Here is a 27,942-nt window from a genome sequence, read left to right as displayed (position 1 = left end):
AATTTTGTTCTCACAGCTTGTTTTTGATAATTTCGTTATCACGGTGTTACTTTTGGCATATCTTTAGTTCTCTTAAAATGACTCAATCTTAGTCAAGTACTTGGAAAAATAGATTACAAGAAATTATTGATGTTCAAGAACATACTACACATAACACGCTAAATTTATTATAGTAATAGGCCTAATAGTTCCCTAGTAAGGTTTTAAGAGTCATTGGACTGCCTCTTTCCTTTAGAAATATGCAGTTTCCACTGTCACTACTTTCCTATTAGTAAAAAACAACTTCTTTAAAGTTGGCCCAAGTGACATTACTCAGATCATAAAAATTTGAGCCACACGTTTTTATGTTCTCAGTCGTTTATCAATTTTTGCTGCTGGATATCTATGGCCTTTTAATCATGGTGTACAAGGAATATAAATCTTCCGACAATAACGCAGATAACAGAACGATTAGGAAGTCTCACGACACCCACTAAAAATTGAAAAAAGTAGCTTTAATTATTAGCACCAATGGCATCGACTGAAAACTCGGAAACCCAAGGTTTTATTCTACTCAACAAAAGGTAATAATTAGTATAATATTTTTCTATGCAGACAACTTGGGGACATTTGAGGCAAAGAAACTCCATCTTGATCATCTTTGTAATGACGCCATTGAAAAAAAGGATGCTTTCTGGAGTAGTATTGCTAGTAAATTATCATGGTCAAAGATGTGGGACACGGCATGTGATTTGTCAGACGCTCCGATCACGAGATGGTTCACAGGCGGTGAACTTAACATGTGTTTTAACTGTTTGGATAGACATATTGAAGAAGGCTTTGGCAACATGGTGGTTTTATATTACCAAAGCGTTGTAAACAATGTAGTTGGTTCATATACTTATAATCAACTCTACAATGAGGTATGCGTTTCTTCTCATTGGTAAAAATAAAGAAACTTCAACAATTTTCAATATATCAGGTGACACGTTTAGCGGGAGTTTTAAAAGAATTTGAAGTGAGGAAGGGAGATAAAGTTATGATTTACATGCCCATGATGGTGGAAGGTGTGTTTGGAATGTTAGCCTGTTGTAGAATTGGAGCCATACATTGCGCAATGCCAAGTGGGCTTCCAGCTCTCGATTTGTCGACCAGAATAGACCATTTTAAAGTAATTATTGTAAAAATATTTTTATAACAATTTTTTTTAATAATATGTAAAAATTAAGCCTAAGGTCATTTTAACCGCAACAAATGGATATCACAGTAATGGTTGGATCAACTACAAAGAAATACTCGATAAAGCTTGTTTGGCAGCCAGTCATTCACCGGACAGCGTTTTGGTTTACAACAGGGAGGGACAGGTAATTTATAGAACATAAACAAGGGATCGATCTATTAAGATATTTTAAAAGGTATGTAAGCAAGGTATTTAATCATTTCCAAAAAAAGAGCAGAGGTAAAAGATATGTTAAGAACTATAGAGATACTTAACATTGAAATTTTCCAGTCTCCAACTGCTTAGCAACATTGATATTTAGGGCTTTTAGTGTCGAAACATATACTCCCTTAACAGACATTACGTTGCAGCCAATTTATAATTAATCGGAACTCGAGATATGGTTAATTTTATAAATTTAAGTAGTAACAGTAAGCCACATCACAAATTTAAACAACGGCGTCGGGCCAACTCGTCGGTTGGAAAACTGCCCTATTTTCCAAAGACTGGTCATGTGGAAACCGACTTCTTTTATCTTGAACAAAAATTAACTATTGTCCATCGCTTTAAAACGAACTCTTTAAATTCTTGAGCTTGTGGTTCGCCTATAAACATGCGTAGTCATAAGCTTGGGGAAGCTCACGTAACTTTTACTTATGGGTTAGTTAGAAACTTAACTAAAATATGGTCATCGTTTGTCTAGTGGTATTGGAATAACTAATACCTTGGAACAGATTTGGAGTTTGGCAAGAAATCATTTAATAATAAACTCCAAAAATAATAATACGTTTTTACTTAACTCTAACATGAAAAATGTGCATGCACACTTCATGCAAAATAATAGCAATTGCAATCTTAAATTAAAACTAACATAATCTTAAAACTAAGGTTAACCACACAAATATTGAACAAACCTTAACCATATGAGGGTTTTGATTTAAACGGAAGATTATTATAACCACATAAGGGTTTCATGTTCAAAGGAAAGATTATTATAATCACATAAGGGTTTTAAAGTACTTGAGAACCACATAAGGGTTTCAATTTAAACTCAAGGTACTTGGGAACCAGATAAGGGTTTCAATTTAAACTAAAGGTACTTGAGAACCAAATAAGGGTTTCAATTTAAAATAAAGGTACTTGGGAACCACATAAGGGTATTAATTTAAACTAAAAGTACTTGGGAACCACATAAAGGTTTTCATTTAAACTAGTAGTGCTTGGGAAATCGCATATCCTAATGCTCTGTTAAAAGTTCCAATGACGCACAGGTAGGTATTCCCTACAATGGTGGCGAGATCCCATTCACCGACGAGTTCATGTGCTCAGAAATAATTTACCATTGCTTATATATCCCCTATTGACTCCAAGTTTATTTAAAATCACAGGGACGCAAAGATGGGATCATAAATAACATAATAGATAAAGACTTTAGTAACTTTACAGGAAACATAAAATATACCGTATATGGAAACTGTTATTCATTATTCTAAAATGATAATTAAAGCTAATAAATTACTTTTATCTCTAGGTGAATAAGCTTAATGTAGGACAGCGTTGATTTTATTTAAAATTTTTTGTTCAAAATCATTACATTATTAAACAATTAGCAGCAGCCGAATCTTTATTTTAATTTTACTCTCTATATCATTCAAACTAACCCAAGAAAACTACAGTAATGTAACCTTAGTTTACTCAAGCAAAGAAAATACAGAATATAATACTTTTTGGTTCCGTATATTTCGTTAACCTTCTTCAACAGAGCAGAGTTTTGGAAAATAACTTATTAGTCGGAAAATCCATTTAATGTCCTACTAGCTATTGTGATCATTGTGTGTCATCTTTTGCCTGTCGTCTCTGGAGGATACACGGAGATCCTGTGTAGGCTAGAAACGAATTAAAGCAAGATCCGCTACCCCCTTTGATCTTGTTCTAATTATGTAATCAAATACACTGGCGCTATCGTATGAGTTTTCAGCAGCTTTCGTGGCTTTGCATAGGCGAAAAACAAGTTTATTGGGTCCGTGATTTTGAAAAACATCCACTTTCAGCTCTTGGGGTTCTTAGGTAACAAAAAGACATTGGCATTGTCGAAAAATTTGGACGATTTATTGGAAAGTGTATATAGTTAAAATATTTTATTTCTATTCCGGTTTTTGGGGTTGGCGTGAGGGAATGGAGAATATGGGCGCTGGGGCTAAAATGAGAGAATCAATCTCAGGTGGAAAGGACACTGTATATAAAGGCTGGGTTGGTGTTATTTATTAGAAGTTGTTCAAAACTTCCGTCTCTTACATTATATAATGTACATGTATAATGGAAATTGCTCTTAGCAACGAGAGTGAAAAACAAACTTACCTTTGAGATTATGAACTGAGAGTATTTGTTTGTCGTTTTTTAAATATATTGATAATAGCGACTTTCAAATATGGCTTTTTGAATATATATATATTGGTCTTGTGGTGCAATACTTTTAAACCCATTGGATTTTCATTCTGAAGAAACCCGCCTGGATTTTCATTCTGAAGAAACCCGCCTATATTAAGACGATATAACGCCTTGAGAAAATTGTCATTTAGACTATGATATAATAATATCTACAAATCAAATTTGTTACGTCTGGGTCTTCAGTTCAACCGTAAACGGATTTAAGGGAGGAAGAACGTCCACACCCCCAAGTATTTCAATAGCTCCTTCACGAGTTGTTCTCGTTATGCAATGATTCATTCAAAAATGGCAGCTGAAATACATAGTCTAATCGGCCTAAAGCAGACCGACTGAAAGACAACGGGTCCCACCATAGGTTGGCCGATCATCATGAAATTTTAGGCACATTCAATTCCGGCCAAATAATGAACAATTGTAGATTTTGAGAGATAAATATGAATTGGTTCAGAAATTATTAAAACTTGAAAATACCCCCCGTTTTCCGAGTCTGCGAAAATCCATTTTCGTACCATTAAACATAAACTTGAACCTTACCTTCACTTTTTGAGATAATTTCATAAATATATTCAGAAGCGTAAAATCCGAATATGGTTTCAGATTTATTCTATCTTTAACCGTTATATTTTAATAACGAGTAATTTGGGGGTCACTTTCTTTGGCCTATAACCCCTAGGAACAACTTAAATTTTTTAAAGGGAATGAGAAGCTTTGTTTGAAAAAACTCTGATTTATATAGCAAAAGGTAGAATTAATTTCTGTGAATTCAAAAATATCAAGCTTTTAATTCTCCGATTTCTGGTTATTTGGCAATATGCATTGTTTCATATGAAATTATTTGAAATCCTCTTTTTAAGAAAGGCTAAAACGTTTCCTGTAGTCCGACGTCACGGATATATTTTTTCACGTGAGGTGGTGCCACTCTCTCTGGTATCAGACCCAGATTTTAGACTGGCGAAAAGCTCGAGACGCGTATACCTCGCGCTTAAAGGAATCCCGAGCTGTTTTTTCCTCACGTCATAGTTATGTCATCAAACTGGCAAACAAGCTCGACAAGACAAAATTGTTGATGCATCGAAACTGAGTTTTTTGTGATTTCTCAATGGATTTTAAAAATAGAAACTTTGGTTCAATTACATTAATAATTTTATATTTTGAAAGTAGAGACTTGAAAGTGTAACATAATAGCACTTTCGTAGTAAAATATGAAATGAAATTGAAAATTCTCTTACCCTTTAATTGTTAACATTTTTTATAGATGTTTAAATAAGCTTTCTTTCGATGTGTAAGTTGACCCTGCTATTTACTTCCTAAAACACTAAATTCACGTTTTTACGTTTCCTCCAAAAACTAACGTTTAAAAAAAAATCTGAAATCAATCAGTCATACTCGAAGTTTTTCAAATAGGATTTGAGCATAATAGATACAAATTTTAGGTTTTGTATATTTTTATGAGCCTCTTGTACGAGATTTTTGCACAGGAGCAGATTAAATAAATGAAATTAAATTTGTTGGTACAAAACATTCTTTTGACAACCATGATACTTCACATTTAATTTTATCACATTTTATACACCTAAGAAGATGGCTTGTTGCACCCGGGTCATGTACCACACGCGATGTTGCAAACTTCCACTCCGCAGTTAAGCCAAAATCTAGTTGATGGAAACATAGATTGACCAGTTTTTTCCTGTGAGGCGGCTTCATCTCTTAAACCGTTTAATTGTTGCAACTGTCGAAAAGTGCTTATCAATTCCGATAATTTTACGAAAGGGTGACAGTGACGGCTCCATGATGAATTTCATCAGACACAATGCAGAAACTAAATGGGTTGATGGTATATCATCAAGCCATTACTTTGAATTTTAAAATCGACCAGAAAGGGTATGGTGCAATAAGATGTTTTCCAATGGAAACCCTGAACGGTATCCTGTACGACAAACGGAAAGTTTTCCGCGAAGTCACCAATATTACTTGTAGTAGTCTTTTCATTCTCTCAAATATTTGGGTTGAGTCTTGGCTACGAAGTGTTGTATGGAAAAATACATTTAATGGTATCGCTTAGTGTTTAGAGCTGCTCTTCAAAACACGGTTGAAATCAAATAATAACTTCACCACTTTATCAATGGGCTACTGAACACATTATAGGAACTGAACACATTAATGGAATTGAATTCATCTATGTGATAAAAGATGATGTTAAAACACAGTTTCATTGGCAGAAACATTCTCTAAAGCTTCAACTGTGGTTGGAACTAAAAGTCATCATAAGTGGACTTCGTATGTATTGTATCTTTGGTCATCAATTTTGTTCGACAGTTACAGTTTACCAACCAGAGGACAAGTAGATGAAAATTCCGATAATCTTGGTTTTGAAGATATTGCCATCGGTGTATGACGAAAAGCCGTATTTTGGCCGTACAACAAGCCATCAAAGAAAAGCTTGACTTTCTTAGATGTAAGAAATGTGATAAAATTAACTGCGAAGTATCATGGAAGGCGAAAGAAGGTTCTGTACCAATAAATTGAATTTTACACATTTTATCTGCTCCTGTCTAAATATCTCGTACTAGAGGCTTACAAAATAAAAATTCCTAAAATTTGTTTCTATTATGCTCAAACCCTCTTTGAAAAACGGACAGAGGGATGCCAGATTTATAACCTTGAACTCGCCAAAATAAAATTGGAAACAAGCCCAAAAAACGCCAATCGATAATTCGAAAAGCAGTCCAAAAACTGACTAAGATCTAGATTTGGAATAAATTTCAATGCATATTGCATACTAATACCAATTATGAAACCCAAAACGAAATGAAGCTATTTATAAATTGACAAATTATAAGCTGCTAAAAATTTGACAGTACTATTTGTTGGCTTCTTGGGCATTCTAATGATCTTGGCCTATTGGTGGTATTTTAAGTACTGACCGCCAAAGAAAAACCCCGACAAGCCCAATTTCCAGCCAACACTTTTATTTCCAGGAATATTTTAGAGAAACCCAATTGGCGGCTTTCCAACCCAATATGACATCCCTGTAAATAAGATTTTTACCTCTTCGAATAAAACTGATTCATTAAATTTTTTTCAAACGTCAGTTTTTTGTGAAAATGTGAAATCGTGAATTTAGTGTCTTAGGAAGTAAATAGCAGGGTCCATTTATATATGAAAGGAAAGCTTTTTTAAGCATCTATAAAAAATGTTATCAATTAATGGAATACTCTCCCTCGTAAACTACCGATTTTTAACGCTAGATATAGAGACCTTCAGGGACCGTGTACGTTTTATTTGAAATATTTACATCAGCCACCATTGGCCAATTGAGTCAAGTGGTACAAAGACCTTACACAGGGGCGTGCCAACTACGGGGGCAGCGAGGGCGAAGGCCCCCGCTCTGGTGACTGAGTCTCTATAGTGCAAAAGTTTTCATTACCTAGTGTACAATAGACCCAAAAAAGTAATCGTTCAAAATCCCAACGGTTTTTCCAGTAGCCGCAGAGCTTGCTGGGAAAAGACAACCCGTATGACGAACCTGATTGGTTCCTTAAACTGCGTTCAGTCAACTGTAATCGATAAAACCGAAGTCTTATAGTATACGGCGTTGACATTTATGGTTAATATTCCTGAACGCAGGTTACAATATTCAGTGCTGAACATAACACAGCACTGTTTTTTGTCTTTGGTTGATGCTTGATGGTGGGTTTATGGGAATGCGTGCGAGAGAAACTATTGCAGTTGTTGACGCAACACTTCGAACCACGTCTTAAGTTCCCCATTTACAAAATATCTCAAATATAATATACAATATTACGAGGGTAAACTCGGCATTAAGTAAAGATCGCTAAATCGACAAGCTTAAGCCTAATGTTTGGATTTTGGTCGAGCAGACGATATTATGATTTGGGAAATTGGGAGTGGGACTCGGGAGCAGTCTGGGAAATAGCACACTTCCTCTGGTCCAAAACCAGTTTATTAATTGCTTGGACTAGTTTTTTAATTCAAGAAGTGGGGGTTACTGGTCCTCAGGACCAGTTTATTAATTGCAAATCTATAGGAGAACAAAGGCTGGGACCAGTCCGGAGACCAGTTAATTATTTCGGGGACTACGGGTCACTGGTCCCAAGGACTAGTTTAAAAAATATCCTTATTTCCCAGACTGCTCGGGAGGTGAAAAATAAAGAACTGAACTGAACCGAATTGCCCTCCCTTTTCATCCCCCTTTCGTGGCGGTTGCTCCTCTCAGCTTTTGACTGCCCAGCTTGTTTTTTTATTTTAGGGTCTATTGTTGTACAAGTGAGAGAAAATCAGTTTTTGGAAGTGATTAAGAAAATACAGGTTGTAATCATTAACATGTTTAAAATACTCCTAAATAAAACATTTCAAGTTCTACAATTTTTACTCCGTGTAGTTATGTAATAACCAATGGAGTTATGCGCTGATTTATGGATTTAAGTAAGGTTATAGAAGCCATAGAAGAAAACATAAAACTAGATACGTTTAAAACAAATCTCGGTAATTTAGCTATAGCGCGAGCAGCTTGCGTCGTAATGCGCGTGATCGAGTGGGCTATGGTTAAACCAAGGAGCAAAAATGTCTGAACTACTTTCAGTCGAGAGTTTGCAAGTCCATCAGTCACTATAGGCCAGGATAGATAGGCTAAAAAAGGGCTTGACCTAGAACATTTGAACATAAAGATGAAAATTGGTACATGTGTTGTATTTGACCCAACAAAAAATACACTAAAAGTCCCCTGCTGTAGAGCGCGAGCCTTCGCCGCCATCTTGGAAAATGGCCGCCGGGAATGCCAGCATCAATGCATTTCACATTCTTCTTCAAAAATTACGAAAATTGGTGCATATTATGAATGTACCCACATGAACATCATAGTAAAATTTCACAGCTCTGTGTTTGACAGTTTGGTCGCCATACTGAAATATGGCCGCCATGAATGCTAGGTACAGTTTATTTCACCATGTTGTTGGAAAATTATGAAAATTTATAGATATTATAAAAAACGCTGTGTGAGCCTCATAGTAAAATATTGAAGCCATTCATGAGATAGTTTGGACGCCATGTTGGAAAATGGCCGCCGGGAATGTCATTTAGATACAGTATACTTTTCAAAAATTATGAAAATTGGTAAATTTATTACTGAAGACCGTCTAAACATCGTATTTAAATATTGAAGACGTGCTGCCGATAGCTTGGGCGCCATCTTGGAAAATGACTGCGTGAAATGCAAAATTTATTACTGATATATAAATTTTTCGATATTTCTTTACTGAGTAGATGATTTTCATGAACGTATTAATCACCTTAAAAAAACTATTTCCAAGTGTATTGATCGATAATGATTATATCTTAATACTTTAAACGCCGCCTTATCATAACCACATCCAGTTACAGCATGTAAATGAAAGAAGTGCTCTCTGAACCTTTTTTACCTCTCCGTGTGACGTAGTCCAGGAGAGGTTCTGTAACGGCCGTGTCTGTCCGTTGTTACACCCACGTGACCGCGTTCGCAGTTTGCGTATCGGAGCAAACGTGTTCGCCATTTCCGAACTGCTTTCACAGTCACGGAAATGGCTCCTCTACTTGAGTTCTCACACCACCATCTTCTGGTCTTTGTCCATCCCACACGGACACCAGTCTGTTCTTACTGGCTTCTAATCACCACCATCTTCTATTCTTTGTCAATCCCACATTGACACCAGTCTGCACTTACACTGGCTTCTAACACCACCATCCACTGGTCTTCCGTCTATTCCACATAGACACCAATCTGTATCATTGGCTTCTACTCCATTATCATCGTTTGGTTTTAGGATATACGCGGCGATCAGCTAGGGTTACGAGAAACGTCTAGCCTCCCTAAGGTGGGATCGCCACCAAAGGTTTTCGCAATTGCGCTTTTTCCTTACTATTATAAAGGAAACGAATCGTATATATACCCCAAATTTGAAAAAAGCGGGCAAGAGGGGTACCCTTCACTTTAAACGTCAATATTAGAAAAGTTTGAGAAGATAATAGGTATAACTTTATTTTAAATGATTTAACTATTATTAATGTTAATTATTGAAGATTAAAATAATTAAAAATAATTATATTTATTAAATAGCTCATACAATCCATCGATTCTAGCTTCCAAAGGGCTGGATTACAGGAGCTCGCCACAACTCCGAGCTATATTTATTTATATATTAAAGATAAACCTCTCGTGCAAAGAGAGAGATTATCATTGCGTCCTATATCTACCAAGGCCCGTGCATGCGATATATTTCCTTCATTGCCTCCTATATCTATCAAGGCCCGTGCATTGTGATATATTTCATTCATTGCCTCCTATATCTATCAAGACCCGTGCATTGCGATATATTTTTCAAAACAACAACAAAAATGGGAAACCCCAACTCAGAAACATAATAACGTTTTCATTGGATACTTAAGTTTATATAATCTTCTTGACACGGAGAGGTAATATTTTGGTTTTCCCAACTTGTTTACCTCTCCGAGTGACGTATGTCACGGAGAGGTTCTAATTTCGACGTGTCTGTGTGTCTGTCTGTCCGTTGTTACACCCACGTGACCGCGTTCGCAGTTTGCAAATCGGAGCAAACGTGTATTCAATTTCCAGACCGCATTTACAGTCCCGGAAATTGTATTCGACTTACAGGCTATTACTCCATGGCCTGTTTAACAACTCTGTTCATTTGTCCACCCCCATATACACCAGTCTGAACTTATTGGCTTTTAAACACCACCATCTTCTATTCTTTGTCCATCCTACATGGACACCAGTCTGCACACCAGGCTTCTAACACCACCATCATCCTTAGTAGTTAGGCGGCATAGCCCAAAAAATTTAATTAATTGTGCGTTTTGTGATTAGAGTGTCACACTTTTAGAGGAGCTTGCACACATGAGGAGGATAAATTTTTTTAATGGAGGCTTTTTAAATTGTTGTTGTGAAGGCCGCCATCTTGAAAAAATGGCGGTAGACTGGATAATAATATTGAATGGCTATATCTCTGCAAGTTACCGTTAGATCATTTTCATTCTTGCAGAAAACGATTGCCTAAAATATAGGCATTATTGAAGTGTTGGTTTTTCCATTATAATATTAATTAATCTTTAAATGATTAATAGTCAAATAATTATAGTTTTGCCAAAAAAAAGGAAAGCTATTAATTTTCTCTAAAGGAAATTTCCATGTACATTTTCTTTTTCAAGTTTTATACTACACTAGCTGTCACCCGCGGCGTTGCTCGCGTGTAATAAGAACTTCCATTAAAATGATATATAGAATGGGAAGATTTTACTGATGACTAATATTTTTATAGCACCCTTGGAGTGAAGACACTCGGCGTTGCCCGTCGGGACATTTTTAATTACTTTCCATGTGGACATTATTCCATAATGAAGGGTTTATTAGTTTTTGGCCGCCATTTTAAAAGATGGCAACAAATCGAACTCAAAAGACCTTTCAGCCCATCTATAGGTTAAAGGAAACCAGTGTACTAAATATTTGCGAAATCGGTTGAAACGCGCGGACTTTTTGCATAGAGAAGATTTTCTTACATTTCTGGCCGCCATTTAAAAAGATGGCGAAAAATCGAACCTGAAAGACCATTCAGCCCGTCTTAAGGTTAAAGCAAACCAGTGTACTAAATATTTGTGAAATCGGTTGAAACGCGCGTACTTTATTGCATAGAGAATATTTTTTACATTTCTGGGCGCCATTTTTTAAGATGGCGTCGGATTGGAAAAATCTTTCTTAGTACGTGCCTACTAATTATGAGTAACGTTCCTGCAAATTTTCAGCTTTCTAGGGCAAGCGGTTTGGGCTGGGCGTTGATTATCAGTCAGTCAGTCAGTCAGTCAGTCAGGACTTTGATTTATATAAATATAAATAGATAGATAATAAGTCAAAAACGCATGGTAACAATGGATATTCCGTTTTTTAAACATAGGCGCGAAAACGTTTTGGTTTCACCAAAAGTAATATAAGAAACCTCCCTACGGGAGGAAAGTGTACAAAGGCGAATTTTTCCCGATACATCCTCGTACCGCCAATGTCCCCGCGCACTTATACGGCCGTAAACAAAGTTTAAAAAATAGGGCTGGGCCGCGTAGAGCGTAGGAATACATTCTCTGATCTCGCGATTACGTCGGCTGCTTAAGCGATTGCGTCGGCTGCTTAAGCGATTGCGTCGGCTGCTTAAGCGATTGCGTCGGCTTCTTAAGTGATTGCGTCGGCTGCTTAAGTTTGTCAATTTCACAAACTCATTGTAATTTTAAACTTTTCCAATGAAATAATTCATGCAGTATTTTTAGATTTTGATGATAATCAATCATTAATAGACAGGCAGTGACTAGATTGTAGGATTTTCATAGGTCTTTGCGTAAAATTTGAAATAAACCCTTACTTTGCCAAGGTATATGACTAACACTATACATAGATTTCAAAATGGTGTTATTATCTTTCTCGAAATTTTATTCTTGTATTCATAATTTTCATCTTCTTCTTGGCTTCACAATAAACTAGATTTTCGTTTCGAAATAAAAGTATGTGAATATTTATTAACAAAATCAGGAATCTCCTGTTTCTTTAAGACAGACGGCTAAGCAGACTACACTAGTTTGAAGCGCTTTTTCCTCTTTCCTTTTCCAACGACCATATCGAAAGACTACCGTACCTTGTCCATGAGCAATAGTGTCTGAATATGGTATTTGGCGGTACGAGGATGTATCGCGTGTTTTAACGTTATGCCTATGGCGTCTTGTATACTTCCCTCCCGTAGGGAGGTTTCTTATATTACTTCTGGTTTCACTTAATAAAGGATTATTTCGACTGGTGTTGGATTTTTCGTAAACTGTAACTAAAAGCTATCTGTTTCTCTTTTTGAAAAAGAGACGCATAACAAAAGGTTCGTGTTCAACCGCGTGTGTTGGATTATGAATTATGACAGGTTTTGGTTGAATATCAAAAATATCAAGTTCTACTAAATGGTTTGCGAATATTATAAATGAAATTCATATTATGAATTTTATTTAACTTAGCCTATACATTCATTTTAAGCAATATGGCGGCACATTCATCTTGCAAAATAAATTGGGAACTATGTGTTCTCTGTCAATCCAATATTGTCAGCGAGAATTTAGTATGTTCTGATAAAGGACGAACTAAAAGTGCAGGCATGGGATATTTGTCACTAGCTGAACATGCAACTAAGGCTTTCCATAAAATAAATCAGTTGCCGAAAACAATTAATATTGAAAACTCATAATTTTGTCTGTCAACGATTTTGTGCTATTTTTCGAAGTGGGCCTGAGAATAGAATAAGGGAAAATAATACACTATATTAAATTTTGATTTGTTAATTTTCATAATTTAAATTATCATTCGAAACCGAAGAAACCGAGCTTTCTAATGCCTCATAAATACGTTTTATATCTTAAACGGTCATTGTAATAATTTAAATATCGGTGTAAAATTTAAAAAAATTAAATATATAAATTTGATTCGTTAAATACTTTCGTTTGCTGTAAAAATGAAGAATATCTAACGATAACTTTCAGAGATATAGCTAATTTAAACTATACCCACATTCATCGCCATTTTGTCAAGATGGCCGCCGTCTTAACAACAATTTAAAACGCCTCCTTTAAAAAAATCAACCTTCGCCATGTGTATAAGCTACCCTGAAAGTTTAATACTTTAATCACAAAACGCATGATTTTATTGTTATGCCGCCTAACTATAGGGTTAAGACATACGCGGCGATCGGCTAGGGTTACGAGAAACGTCTAGCCTTCCATTGACGGGGTCTTGCGCCAAGGTTCACGCAATTGCCATGTTCTTATCCATAGCTGCGATTCGACACCCTTATATACTACCTATTTGAGTAAGGCGAAGCAAACGGCGTATGTTTCATTTCAAACGCCAATATTAGTCAAGTCTCTCAAGAATGTTTAATTGTTCTTTATCAAAACGATGTAACGTTCAATAAGGCGAACAACTAACGAAGAAAATATATTATAATAATTATATTTATTATATTTATTTTAGTATTTAAAGTAATCTTGTCTCTCAAAACAAAATCAATACGGAAAGGGTAAAACAGCAGTCTATCTGTTTGTCTGTGTGTGTCCGTCCGTAGTTACACTAGTGCTTCGCGTTAGCAGTTCGCCTTGCGTTGATGTGGAAAGAAATTCTACAAAACCTTAATATTTGGTTTTCTCATAATGTAAAATTAATATATGGAAATATTTTTCGTAATTTCGATGCCTTTAGTAGTTTTGTAGCTTTAAAGCTCTGTTTCATTTGCATATCCCAGGAATATTTTTTATAATTATTATTTGAAATGGATGTATATATATTACTTAAGCTATACAACATCTGTTTATAGCATAATCCTTTCGTTATTGATATTAAGAAGAACGCTACTATGTCGGTCAAATGAACTTTTATTTTTCAATAGGCCTAGTGAACCCAAAAGTGAACGCTTGGGTTTGGTTTTCGTTTCTGTAATGCAGAGACATTAACGGTTCAGAGTGGGCCGAAAGTAAAATACACTTTTAAATAATCAGGCTTAGATTATATAATTGAATAAAGCATCATGGTGAAAATCTAGGCCGCGTTCAGCAGAGCTCAGCGCTGGTAGCAATATCATACAGAAAGGGAATTTGTTTTTGAATTTTGACGTCACGGTGCTCAGCGCTGAACCAGCGCGGTCACCAAAGAAAATAGTCGGGTTTTTGGATAACGTGACGTAAAACGCGTAGTTCTCAGCTTGGCGGTAAAAACATGAAGGTATTATTACAAATAGCTCTTGCTGATTCTTAGGGCTCGGGGTTTTTTGGTCGATTTTTTCGAAAAATACGATTAACTACAAATAATCGAAAACTTTTCAGAAGTTTATTTCTTTAAACAATACAACAATTTTAGATGATATTTTTTAAGATTGAATAATCTTAGTAAGATTTTAACCGAGAAATGTGTTCAATCGACAAAATTTTCCGAAAAAAAATTATGTAGAAAAAAGGGTCGTACTCTACGTTCGGTTAAAATAAAAAAAAAATTCTATTATAAAATCCACTTGCTTTGAAGTCTAACTTTTATCGTAATATTTTGTAATTAAAGCTTTCTAAAAAATATCCAAATCATTTTTTGAAGTAGACTTTCATCTGGAATATTGTCACTATTATTTTTTTATTAGAGTTTAACACGTATACGCTTTTCTCCGTATCAGTTATTTATGATCAGATCGCCAAACTCACTTATTGTTACAATCTTTTCTATAAAACCCAATTCCAAAAAGCCATATTTATTACGTTAGTGGACTCTATAGCAAAATACTTTCCTCCAAGCACCAAAAGCGTATATCTGTGATATTTTCCCAATAGGGATCTCGCGATACCGCTTACCGTATCGTCGAAATGGCGTTAAAAGCAACAACAATTAATGTGTAACATCAGAAGGGGATACTGGATAAAGCTAGCTTTAATTCGAAAATGGGTGCCTTCAATTCTTGGTGCGAAACCCATCTATATTATCTCAACATAAACGCCCTAGCCTCGAACAAAGATGGGTTAGTGTTATATAAAAGGGTTAAGGTAAAAAGGGGAAGTGAAATAATATTTGTGGATCACTAACATACCTATTTACCTAGATATGCAATCATTTCTCTTTATTGATAAGCAATTGCAGCAGTAATAACAAAACACAGACAGACACGTCAGGTACAAAGCCTGTCTCTCATGAAAAGTAAAAATCCACCCGTCCGTACCGCCTACTATATTACAGAGAATCACACTTGAAACATATTTTGTTCATTTACTTGAAAATGGCTTCTCTATTCCGTTTTTATCAACTAACGATATCAATACTCATCCTATATTAACTTTGGAAAGAGTTTCATGGTACAGTGGAGTAAAGTCTCAATATCTCGCTTTATACAAACTATTAAATGTATCTAGTCTATCGACTTCATACCCAATCTTCGTTACTCGTCGTTTATAAACTTTGACTACAGATTTTTCAGTTCAGAAAGGTTTTTCTCAAATAATTTATTAAAATCATATGATATTAATTATTTTTATCTGAAGTTACTTATTATTCTCCTAGTTGTATCGTTTTAAGAGACGTTTTTCCTAGAGTATGCCTCCATCGCGAGTGTCTGAAAGACCTTAAAATGGTGTAGTTAGATTGGTGATGACAGTTAATAGAATAGTGGTCAGCTCAGTTTTTCAGATATCCGTCAACTGTGAATACGTTCCGGAAATTGAGAACCCTTTTGTTCAGATTAGGAAACTGCGAACGCGATCCCCTGGGGTGTGACAACAGGCAGACAGACACACAAACACACAGACAGATGGATACATCGAGAACAGAACGTTTCCAAAACAATCATCACTCGGTGAAGGAAAAAATCTAGCCTCTATATTGGCTTCATATGAGTCCAATATTGTTCGACATTTGTCCAATGTCGGTTACATATAGATAGTTTTCACACATGGAGGATTCATACCTTTTACACCAGGAGGCCGGGCTATCTGGAGAACAAAAACCCGTCTTCTTTTGTCCTCCAGATAGCCCAGTTTCCTGGTGTAAAAGGTATGAATCCTCCATGTGTGAAAACTGTCTATTACACCAATATGAGTTCGATATTAGTCCAATATCGGTTAGAAATTGTCCAATGAGGGTTTGATTTTAGCCTTATATTGGTTTGAAATTTGTCCAATGTGGGTTTGATTGATGTGTGGATAATATCCTGACCATTTCTGGGTAATAATCGATCCCTTAATAGATGATTCTGGATCCAATTTTGGATGAGGCTTCAAATCTGGCTTATCGTTCAACCCTCCCTTTTTACGTTATCCAAAAATAGATAAAAAAAACTGTGCTGTCTCAGAGTCAGCCGTTTGGATCCATTTACATCCAATTTTGGACAATATTTTTTAACAGTGCACGCCTTAGGAAATAGTCAAGTGCTAATAGAGTAGTGATGAGGGTACTATTTATCGCGTATGTGATTCGGTTTAGTAACGTTGCTTTTAATGTTCTTATCCGCTTTGTGGTACACTTCTCTCGAAGAGAAGTATTATATACTTTTGAAAATATTGCCAATCACAATGTTTATATTGATAGTTCATATCATTATTAGGTTTTTTAGTACTGTACAATTATTTGTCAATGATTAAAACTTTGCTTATTTTCGTTAGTAATGAGCTCGAACAATTTAAAAAAGATCAGAGTTTATCGTAAAAAAATAATAGTGGCGGTTACTCGTCCAATTGCTTATCGATAAGTGAAACCAAAACCACATTTGTATCAAGAAATGTATGGATCTTAACTTTTTATTCAAAATCGAATAAAACGTATCGCAAAAAAACTTTTTGGAGTAAAATTCTTCTGATTATGTTGAAAATTTTAGTTTTTCGGAAAAAATACTTACGAATAATAATTGCATCACTCTACCTTTTTCCAAAACAAATCAAGACGAAATACTTTTATATAATCTTCGTTTTACAAATTTTAGTATGTTAATTTATTTGAAAAATAGTTAACCGATCCCCGAGCCCTACTGATTCTGATGGGACTATACCTATTTAATTGGCGTGAAACCAGTTGATCACGCGAGAATTTTAAGAGGCATGTTAGTTTTTCTAATTTTAATTATGAAAGTTGTTTTTATCTATCTCTATAAATATGTTATTCTACAATTTTTGTTAAGCCTTGGTACCTTGCACGCTTTATTGCACTAGCGTAATTTTTAAAACACCGATGACCGGAGAAAAGCGTTCAGCAAAGCTATGACGACAGAGCTCACCGGTTAACGTTTTCCAAAATTCCGCTGTCTTTTTTGGTGAGCTCTGCTGAAGGCAGCGCATATCAGTGAAAGGTCTGATCGTTATCGGGTTCTAGCTTCGTGTTTTCATGCGTTATATGGCGCGCAATTACTTTCAGTGCGTGTAGCCACAAATAAGCTTTGGTGTTATGTAACGTTAACAGTCATGTTGACAAATTAAGAAAATCGTCGAGGTGAAACGAGAGGATAGTGTTTACACGGCAACCCTGTTGTGAATCTGGCTTTGAACATAGAGGGTATACAGTTGAGGAGTAGAAAATTGGGCCTTTACAAACACGTAAAGGTAATATCCCTCCAAAGTTTTATCTCTTCATTTCCCGTTTTCCCCCATCGGATGATTTTAATGTGTACAAGTATATCCTTATTGGATGTAAAATGTCGTCTGATTTACAGTATATTCGCTATGCTTTGTATACCTCTTTAATATTTCATAAAATTAACTTCAGTATTTGTTCATAAAAAAAGAAACATTTCCATATCTGGGTAAATAAGTTTGTAAGTACGCCTCCTCTTGACTCGGAGAGGTAATATTTTGGTTTTCCCAACTTGTTCTCAAAAGCCTCAATTGAGATTCTCTTCTTGGTGTCGTTTTGGTTTCAGATTTAAGAATGAAGACGTTGCAATTCGGGTGTGATAGTCTAGCAAAAGAACCAAGATACTACAATAGCTAGGAAACCATTTAAACTGCGAAGAATGGGGATCTGTTCGCGATCCCGAATCCTAATTCCAATCCACGCCATCCAAGACCAACGTTTAATACTCATTATCTGTAACTGCGGAACCTCTTGTGTAAAGAACTGTTTATGTAGACGATCCGAATTAGTTTGCTCAGCATTGCGTGGACATTGTTGCTGTTCTAGGTGTGATGGATCAGATCAAAAGGGCTTCTTGTGGCGGAGGGAGCCCGAGTTCTGTGTGCCGGTTCGGGAGTTGCTCGGGTTCGCCCTTGGCTCAGGCCGTTCCTTGCCCCGTTCCCTGAAGGTGTTGCTCAGCCGCTTCGCCCCCTCCCAGATGTTGCCTTAATTGGCTCACCCCGATATTGGCAACCCTCTGAGGGTCGCGGATACATTGTTTCGGTCGTGTGGTACTGATGTGCCTGGAGGGAAATCCTCCGTCCCCTCGAGCCTCCTGCTGCCTTAATTGTTCCCTGTCACCGACCACCTTCTGGCTGGGCTCGCCGCTGACGGTGTCCAGCTTCTGTCACCTGCTCAAGGGGGTTTGTTGGGGCCGCTGGCCGATCCCGTGTGCCTTGACGGCGTTTCCGAAGGTTCAATTTGGAATATGATGAGCCCCCAGCTAGGTGCTGCGCCTAATCAAGGCCTCTGACATGCAATTATTATGAAAACAATCTTCAGGCTGACGAGATGAATATGAACGAACTGTTAAAGATTTGTCTTAAATCTAATCTTTAACAAAACGAGAATGTATAAACCCCCTAATTAAATTATATACCCTAATCAACATGTTGGGAATTAGAGCTTTGAATAACTTTTCATTTTTTTCAGAATTTAGGGTAATAATTTTCCAGTGGCCATTTTTAAAGATGGTGTCAATAATAGAGATGGCTATTTTATGGGGTTTATTACGTTAATTAAAATCATCTACTAGGAATTTCGAAAAGATTTATATGTTTGAAATATATTAAGTATTTCCAGCAGTCATTTTCCAAGATGGCGCCCAAGCTATCAGCAGCACGTCTTCAATATTTAAGTACGATATTTAGACGGTCTTCAACAATAAATTTACCAATTTTCATAATTTTGGAAAAGTATACTGTATCTAAATGACATTCCCAGCGGCCATTTTCCAACATGGCGTCCAAACTATCTCATGAATGGCTTCAATATTTTACTATGAGGCTCACACAGCGTTTTTTATAATATCTATAAATTTTCATAATTTTCAACAACATGGTGAAATAAACTGTACCTAGCATTCACGGCGGCCATTTTACAGTATGGCGACCAAACTGTCAAACACAGAGCTGTGCAATTTTACTATGATGTTCATGTGGTTACATTCATAGTATGCACAAATTTTCGTAATTTTTGAAGAAGAATGTGGAATACATTGATGCTGACATTCCCGGCGGCTATTTTCCAAGATGGCGGCGAAGGCTCGCGCTCTACAGCAGGGGACTTTTAGTGTATTTTTTGTTCGGTCAAATACAACATATACACCAATTTTATGTTCAAATGTTCTAGGTCAAGCCCTATTTTAGCCTATCTGTCCTGGCCTATAGTGACTGATGGACTTGCAAACTCTCGCCTGAAAGTAGTTCAGACATTTTTGCTCCTTTAGCCCACTCGATCACGCGCATTACGACGCAAGCTGCTCGCGCTATAGCTAAATTACCGAGATTTGTTTTAAACGTATCTAGTTTTATGTGCTCTTCTATGGCTTCGATAACCTTACTTAAATCCATATTATACCTTCAAATACCTTATAAAACATTACCAGCTACTCTGTCCTGACTACAAACACAAATCGAGGAAGCTATAGCATACGCAATAGCAAACTACGGTAACCGCGTAACCGCGAATTAACACAAGACCTATTTTAAGGGAGTGAACTGGCCCAGTATAGCTACGCTAATAAAACGGTCAACTACGGCGAAACTCTGATGACTCGCGACTTTTGGCCATTTTCATACTTTTCCTCTCATCAACTTTTGATCACACTAAATAACTGGGCTTCAGCGCATAACTCCATTGGTTATTACATAACTACACGGAGTAAAAATTGTAGAACTTGAAATGTTTTATTTATGAGTATTACAAACATGTTAATGATTACAACCTGTATTTTCTTAATCACTTCCAAAAACTGACTTTCTCTCACTTGTACAACAATTGTACACTAGGTATTGAAAACTTTTGTACTAAAAAGACTCAGTCACCAGAGCGGGGCCTTCGCCCTCGCTGCCCCCGTAGTTGGCACGCCCCTGTGTAAGGTCTTTGTACCACTTGACTCAATTGGCCAATGGTGGCTGATGTAAATATTTCAAATAAAACGTACACGGTCCCTGAAGGTCTCTATATCTAGCGTTAAAATTCGGTAGTTTACGAGGGAGAGTATTCCATTAATTGATAACATATTTTTATAGATGCTTAAAAAAGCTTTCCTTTAATATATAAATGGACCCTGCTATTTACTTCCTAAGACACTAAATTCACGATTTCACATTTTCACAAAAAACTGACGTTTGAAAAAAATTTAATGAATCAGTTTTATTCGAAGAGGTAAAAATCTTATTTACAGGGATGTCATATTGGGCTGGAAAGCCGCCAATTGGGTTTCTCTAAAATATTCCTGGAAATAAAAGTTTTGGCTGGAAATTGGGATTGTCGGGGTTTTTCTTTGGCGGTCAGTACTTAAAATACAACCAATAGGCCAAGATCATTAGAATGTCCAAGAAGCCAACAAATAGTACTGTCAACTTTTTAGCAGCTTATAATTTGTCAATTTATAAATAGCTTCATTTCGTTTTGGGTTTCATAATTGGTATTAGTATGCAATATGCATTGAAATTTATTCCAAATCTAGATCTTAGTCAGTTTTTGGACTGCTTTTCGAATTATCGATTGGCATTTTTTGGGCTTGTTTCCAATTTTATTTTGGCGAGTTCAAGGTTATAAATCTGGCATCCCTCTGTCCGTTTTTCAAAGAGGGTTTGAGCATAATAGAAACAAATTTTAGGAACTTTTTTATTTTGTAAGCCTCGAGTACGAGATTTTTAGACAGGAGCAGATAAAATGTGTAAAATTCAATTTATTGGTACAAAACCTTCTTTCGCCTGCCATGATACTTCGCAGTTAATTTTATCACATTTCTTACATCAAAGAAAGTCAAGTTTTTCTTTGATGGCTTTTTGTACGGCCAACATACGGCTTTTCGTCATACACCGATGGCAATATCTTCAAAACCAAGAATATACACAGAAAAAACGATGTTAAGATTCTAAACGTTTTCCTAAACGGGAAAATGCAACGCCTTTTTAAACACGAGCCCAGCTAATACGCGTTTAGTTCTGAAATTTTTATTTTTCAAACGCGTATAGTTTGAAAATGTTTACGATTCAAACACGCATAGATAGAAAAAGTATCTGTTTCAAACGCGTTTAGATTGAAAACGTTTATGTTTGAAACGCGTTTAGATTGAAACCGCTGATGTTTCAAACGCGTTTGGATTGAAAACGTTTAGGTCTCAAACGCGTTTGGATTCAAAACGTTTAGGTCTCAAACGCGTTTGGATTGAAAACGTTTAGGTCTCAAACGCGTTTGATTGAAAACGTTTAGGTCTCAAGGCTAGTTTTCACTGGACAAAAACGCGGCGCAAAGCGGCGCAAAATATTTTCATTTTGGCGGAAAGTTAGCAACGTTTCCGCGACAGGTTTTCACTAAAGACGTTTTCCGGCGTTTTGTTTTTTGCGGATTTATTTAGCGCATGCGCATCTAGCAGAAAGAAGACTTCCGTCAAAGCAAAGGGCAAAGTGCGCGAAAATAGATAGCGCGAGACTACGTTAAAGCGCCACCACAAGACCGTCAGTGATTGGCTACTATTTTGCGTTTTTTTAAATAACGGCGGAAAGATAGAACTTCAATTCCGTGCATTTCCACGTAAAATCGCTAGCTTTCCGAAATATTTTACGTAAAATATTTTTACGCAAACTCCGCGGAAGGCCTTTTCCGCCGCGTTTTTGCCCAGTGAAAACTAGCCTTCAAACGCGTTTGGATTGAAAACGTTTAGGTCTCAAACGCGTTTGGATTGAAACCGTTTAGGTCTCAAATGCGTTTGGATTGAAAACGATTATGTTTCAAACGCGTTTAGATTGAAAACGATTATGTTTCAAACGCATTCAGATTGAAAACGTTTATGTTTCAAACGCGTTGAGATTGAAATCGTTCATGTTTCAAACGCGTTAAGATTGAAAACGTATATGTTTGAAACGCGTTTAGATTGAAAACGTTATGTTTCAAACGCGTTCAGATTGAAAACGTTTATGTCTAACCCGCATGTATTTTTCCAACGTTAATATACAGATGTGGTATAGCTTAAGTAATATATAAACAACTATTTCAAATTATAATATAAAAATTATTCTTGGAATATCAAAATAAAACGGATCTTTATAGCTACAAAACTACCAAAGGCATCGAAAATACGAAAAATAAATCTATATATTACTTTTAAATTATGAAAATTGAAAATATTAAGGTTTTGAAGGATTTCTTTACACGAGGCGAACTGCTAACGCTTTGCACTAGTGTAACAAGTTGGAAAAACCAAAATATTACCTCTCCGAGTCAAAAGGAGGACTACTGCTACAAAATAATTAACCTAGATATAGAATTATTTCTCTTTTTTGAAGTAAAAATTTACGAATTATTAATGCAGTATTCCAAGCATAGCGAATATACAGTAAAGCAGACGACATTTACATCCAATAAAGATATGTCTTGGACACACTTAAATCAGTAAATTTGCCAACATGATTGTTAACGTTAAATATCACCAAAGCTGACTTGTGGTTAGACGCACTGTGAATCATTACGCACCATAATATGAGTGAAAACTTCTAAGCTATAACCCGATAACGATTAGCCCTTTCACTGATCTAATTGCCGCCACGATGCGTTCTTCTATTATTAAATCTAAACCTGATTATTTAAACGTGTAATTAACTTTCGGCTCACTCTGAACCGTTAATGTCCCTTCATTACAGACACGAAAATAAAAACCCACAGTTTAGTTCACCCCAGGTCTCAATTATTTACTCTTTGGTTCACTAAGCCTATTGCGGATAATACTTGATTTATCCGATTGAGTCCAGACCTAATCTTCCATCATGAAATCTTTATAGCAAGGATTATTCTATATACAGATGTAGTATAGCTTAAGTAATAATAAACAGCAATTTCAAATAATAATATTAAAAAATATCCTTGGAATATCAAAATGAAACAGAGCTTTAAAGCTAGAAAAGTACTAAATGCATCGTAGTTACGAAACATATTTCCACATATTCACTTTATATTATGGAAAAAGTGAATACTAAGGTTCTGTAAGATTTCTTTACACATCAAAGAAAAGCGAAATGCTAACGCAGCGCACTAGTGTAACAACGGACGGACACACACAGACAAAAACATACACTGCTTTTTAACTCTTTCCGTATTAATTTTGAATTGAGAAACAAGATTATCTTAAATATTAAAATAAATATATAATTAATATTTGACATTTTCTTCGTTAGTTGTTCGCCTTATTGAGCTTTACATCGTTTTAAAAAAGAACAATTAAACATTCTTGAAAGACTTGACTAATATTGACGTTTGAAATGAAGCATACGCCTGTTGCTTCGCCTTACTCAAATAGGTAGTATATAAAGGATTCGAATCGCAGCTGTAGATAAGAACATCGCAATTGCGTGAACGTTTGGAGGAAGACCCCGCCATTGGAAGGCTAGACGTTTCTCGTAACCCTAGCCGATCGCCGCGTACAAATATAAGTACCCTGGTAATGGTAAAACAGTCAACGTGGTCGTCCCCTAGCAAAAACGTTGAACTGACCTGACCGGTCCCAGGTGCCTAGAAAGGCTTAAAAAGGGTAAACACTCTATACACTCATTTGCAAGTTTAGAATCATCTTGATTTTTAATAGAAAACCCCATTTTGATGTTTTTACGTTGGTACGCCAAGATAACAAATAATATATTTTGATTGGTCATAATTACTAAACCTCTGATCTAAACTTACAGTTCGCAACATAAATGACACTGAAACATTTTTGAAGGCAATTTTAGCGTGAGTCAAACCGTTTAATGAGCAACACTTTTCTAAAATTAGGATTCATAACTCAAAATTAAACCCAGTTATATTATAAACCAAACTAATATAAAAATAAAATTTTATTTATTTACTAAATATGGGCAAAGTTCTAATATGGATTTTTGTGAGAAAAGTCTGACTTTTGACGTGTCAAGCACCAGCGAATGAATGTACCCCATTCCCAAATTTCTGAACCTTGGCCTCTCGGCATGAGAAGGGGTTAAAACCGATTCACCAAATAAAATATTAATTATTCTTCCTCAGATGCTCGAGTAAACTACATGACGTCAATATGTTTATATCCTTTACACCTAGATTATTTTTTGAACACGTTTAAACCCTGGCGTTTCGGGTTATGCTCACTTTACGATAAGTTTAGATTTTAAACGTGTTTTTAAAGGCTTTCAATGCGCTGTTGTGTTTAGTTTTTATATGTTTAGCTATTACACCCATTGTTACTAGTTGGTGTTTAGTTTTCGCACGTCAAATCTAGGGGTTTAGATTTTCAACATGTTTAAATCAAATGGATGTGCTCAAAACCTATAAGTTGTTTTTTCTGTGTAGGAATTTTCATCTACTTGACCTCTGGTTGGTAAACTGTAACTGTCGAACAAAATTGATGACTAAAGATACAATACATACGAAGTCCACTTATGATGACTTTTAGTTCCAACCACAGTTGAAGCTTTAGAGAATGTTTCTGCCACTGAAGATGTGTTTTAACATCATCTTTTATCACATAAATGAATTCAATTCCATCAATGTGTTCAGTAGCCCATTTATAAAGTGGTGAAGTTATGATTTGCTTTTCAACCGTGTTTTGAAGAGCAGCTCTAAACACTAAGCGATTTGCTGGGCCGACAATACCATTAAATGTATTTTTCCATTCAACACCTCGTAGCCAAGACTCAAACCAAATATTTGAGAGAATGAAAAGACTACTACAAGTAGTATTGCTGACTTCGCGGAAAACTTTCCGTTTGTCGTACAGGATGCCGTTCAGGGTTTCCATTGGAAAACATCTCAATGCACCATACCCTTTCTGGTCGATTTTAAAATTCAAAGTAATGGCTTGATGATATACCATCAACCCATTTAGTCTCTGCATTGTGCCTGATGAAATTCATCATGGAGCCGTCACTGTCCACCCTTTCGTAAAATTATCGGAATTGATGAGCACTTTTCGACAGTTGCAACAATTAAACGGTTTAAGAGATGAAGCCGCCTCACAGGAAAAAACTGGTCAATCTATGTTTCCATCAACTAGATTTTGGCTTAACTGCGGAGTGGAAGTTTGCTACATCGCGTGTGGTACTTGACCCGGGTGCAACAAGCACTACGTATTGTCTCAACAAAAAACTTCGCTCTATTCGCTCTAAAACAACGTATGTCAAACAGTACGCTTCTCTATGATTTTAGCCAGGATAAAACCACGTAAGTCCAACCGGATAAAAGGATGTAATTTACTAATTTTAAGTATGTATTACTAAAAAGTACAAGACGTAATACTTAATATTAATTGTATTCAATGAAACTTCGGAAATTATTCATCCATATGTTTCTAAGCTGAAAAGATTGAAATAGCAGAAATCTTGTTTGAGATTTCTTGGTCTGTTCGGGTCTTAACAGTTCAAATCTCGTTTTTCTTTTATTGTTGTTCTTGAATTCTAGCCTCCAGTGATGATGACAGTTGGAAGAGATCATGATTGGGAATCGAAATTGAGAACTGCTAAACCTGAACCAAACTGTGTGGCTGTTGAAGCTACCTCGCCTATCTTTGTTATATATACTTCAGGTTCTACTGGGAAACCAAAAGTTGGTATAAATAATTCGTTCACGTTACAAAATCGTTGGAGACTTCGTGACAGTAAAGCTCGTCATAATTGATTGATTGAACATATATGACTCAGTGTTAACTAATTTTATAGTAAAACAATCATATATGCAAATAGTAAATTAATATGAAATTGCTAGAGTTCGATCTGTATCAGTTTTAGAACCAAACATTTCCCCAAAAAGTGTCTAACATAGAACCTGAGACTGAAGCTATGTCCTCCTAACCTTAGTAACGTGATTGAATTCTTCTTAGTGCAGTATTGTAATTCATGCGAGGAGAAAGATATGTGTTTTAATATCTGAAATGCTTTTCTAAATATTTTAGGGTATAGTCCACTCAATTGGAGGGTATGCCACAAGACTCGTCAGTGACTCGTAAGTACACATACGTGTATATATAAACATGGTATTCCCACAGCGGGTTTTATGAGCGATTTTGAGTCCATTTTGCTCTATGAAATTTTGCCATCCGAGCCGCAATTTTCAAGTTATGATTGTAATTTACGGATGATCCATTGAATTTCATAGGTAGAAGTATTACATTTTCATTTAATTGTCTTTCAGTTTCATAATAATTTTTTAGGTGTCATCCGTAAAACACTAACTTCAAAACGGTAACTGGTGCGGTAAGGTCACAGAACATTTTTCAATCAGAATCACCGATAGAACCCACAGTATATACCTTCTTTAAAATGTCTTTGTCCTTTCATTTTTTTAATCTTGAATGCAAAAACCGTTCACCACAGAGAATTGATACACGATTGTATGATACATAATACAGCTTCCCATTAATAGATACAGAATTTGAAAGTGTAATTTCAAGCACGTGCTCCAAGAGGAGAAATTTACTCAAATCTGAATTTCTTAAAAATTAAATGAGTTTGATTTTCGAAATAAGCGATGTCCATTTATATTAAGAAAGTGCGATTTCAATTTATTTAAAGGGATAGAATCGGATTTATCTGAGTTGGTCAAACTAACATTGGTTTTCTATAAATTAACCACCCCTAAAAACATGGGAGTCAGTAGAAATCGCGAGAAAGATTTATTAATTAAAATAAACGTGAATAAAAATTAAAATTTTGAACGCCTGATTTAATATCGGCCACCATTTTCAACCCATTACCTACGCAGGTAAAGTTCGGCCTCTGATTGGTTGCTAGTAGTTGGAATGAAAACTGTCGTTTTAGGAGTAAAAAGTAGTAGGAACGAGAATCTAGGTCAGCTTGCCTGGTGAATCGTCGTCTGCTTATATACTTTAGAATGTCAGACGAGAAAGTATTTCTGATCATTCCGGTCCTGAATCTGAGGATGTAAGTTCGAACTCTGATTCTTTGGATTCAGAAAATTCGGAACAATTTATAATAAACGAATCTGAGGGTAGTTCTTCTGAAGTAGAAGAATTTGGTGTGCAGTCATACCATTTCGAGCCTCTGTCACTCCCGTCAATCTATATCATACTGCGCTCACAGAATGAATCTCCCTACCAGTAGGAAAAACACTACGGAACCTATGATACTTATGAAGTCGAAATTGGTAGAGACAAACTAGTAACGTTTTTCGGTGGTTCGACTCTGTATCACCAGGTGTCCTTATGATCGCAAAACAATAGCATTTTGGATCTTTTAATCGTAATTTAAAAATCATTAATTAAACTAAAATATAAAAACATATATATTTTCAGAATCCTTATTTGTCTATCTATCGAAATAAATTAACCTTATATTGATTTATTGCAATGAAATTAAAAGAAAGTATCCCTTTA

At 35.9% G+C, this 27,942-nt stretch overlaps 1 protein-coding gene across 1 annotated transcript; it reads left to right on the top strand.

Moving 5' to 3' along the window:
- The first annotated feature begins 461 nt into the window (after positions 1 to 461).
- On the top strand, positions 462 to 26,612 carry LOC149720194 (acyl-CoA synthetase short-chain family member 3, mitochondrial-like). The gene is made up of 6 exons (XM_089865058.1): positions 462 to 541; positions 595 to 902; positions 962 to 1,150; positions 1,209 to 1,343; positions 26,013 to 26,156; positions 26,503 to 26,612. Exons 1-6 carry the CDS (start codon positions 511 to 513, stop codon positions 26,554 to 26,556), a joined length of 861 nt encoding a protein of 286 aa, XP_089721184.1. The 5' UTR covers positions 462 to 510; the 3' UTR covers positions 26,557 to 26,612.
- The last annotated feature ends 1,330 nt before the right edge of the window (positions 26,613 to 27,942 follow it).

Source organism: Phalangium opilio, unplaced genomic scaffold, assembly GCF_054372755.1.
Source record: "Phalangium opilio isolate 3A_F unplaced genomic scaffold, DU_Popi_V2 ptg000002l_1, whole genome shotgun sequence".
In the NCBI taxonomy this organism is placed as follows: Eukaryota; Metazoa; Arthropoda; class Arachnida; order Opiliones; family Phalangiidae; genus Phalangium; species Phalangium opilio.
This window is presented reverse-complemented; position numbering and strand designations above follow the sequence as displayed.

Coding starts and splice junctions, on each gene's coding strand:
- LOC149720194 (XM_089865058.1), top strand. CDS start 511: ATGGCATCGACTGAAAACTCGGAAACCCAAG. Junction 542..594: donor TGAAAACTCGGAAACCCAAG/GTTTTATTCTAC, acceptor TTTTCTATGCAG/ACAACTTGGGGACATTTGAG. Junction 1,344..26,012: donor TTTACAACAGGGAGGGACAG/GTAATTTATAGA, acceptor CTTGAATTCTAG/CCTCCAGTGATGATGACAGT.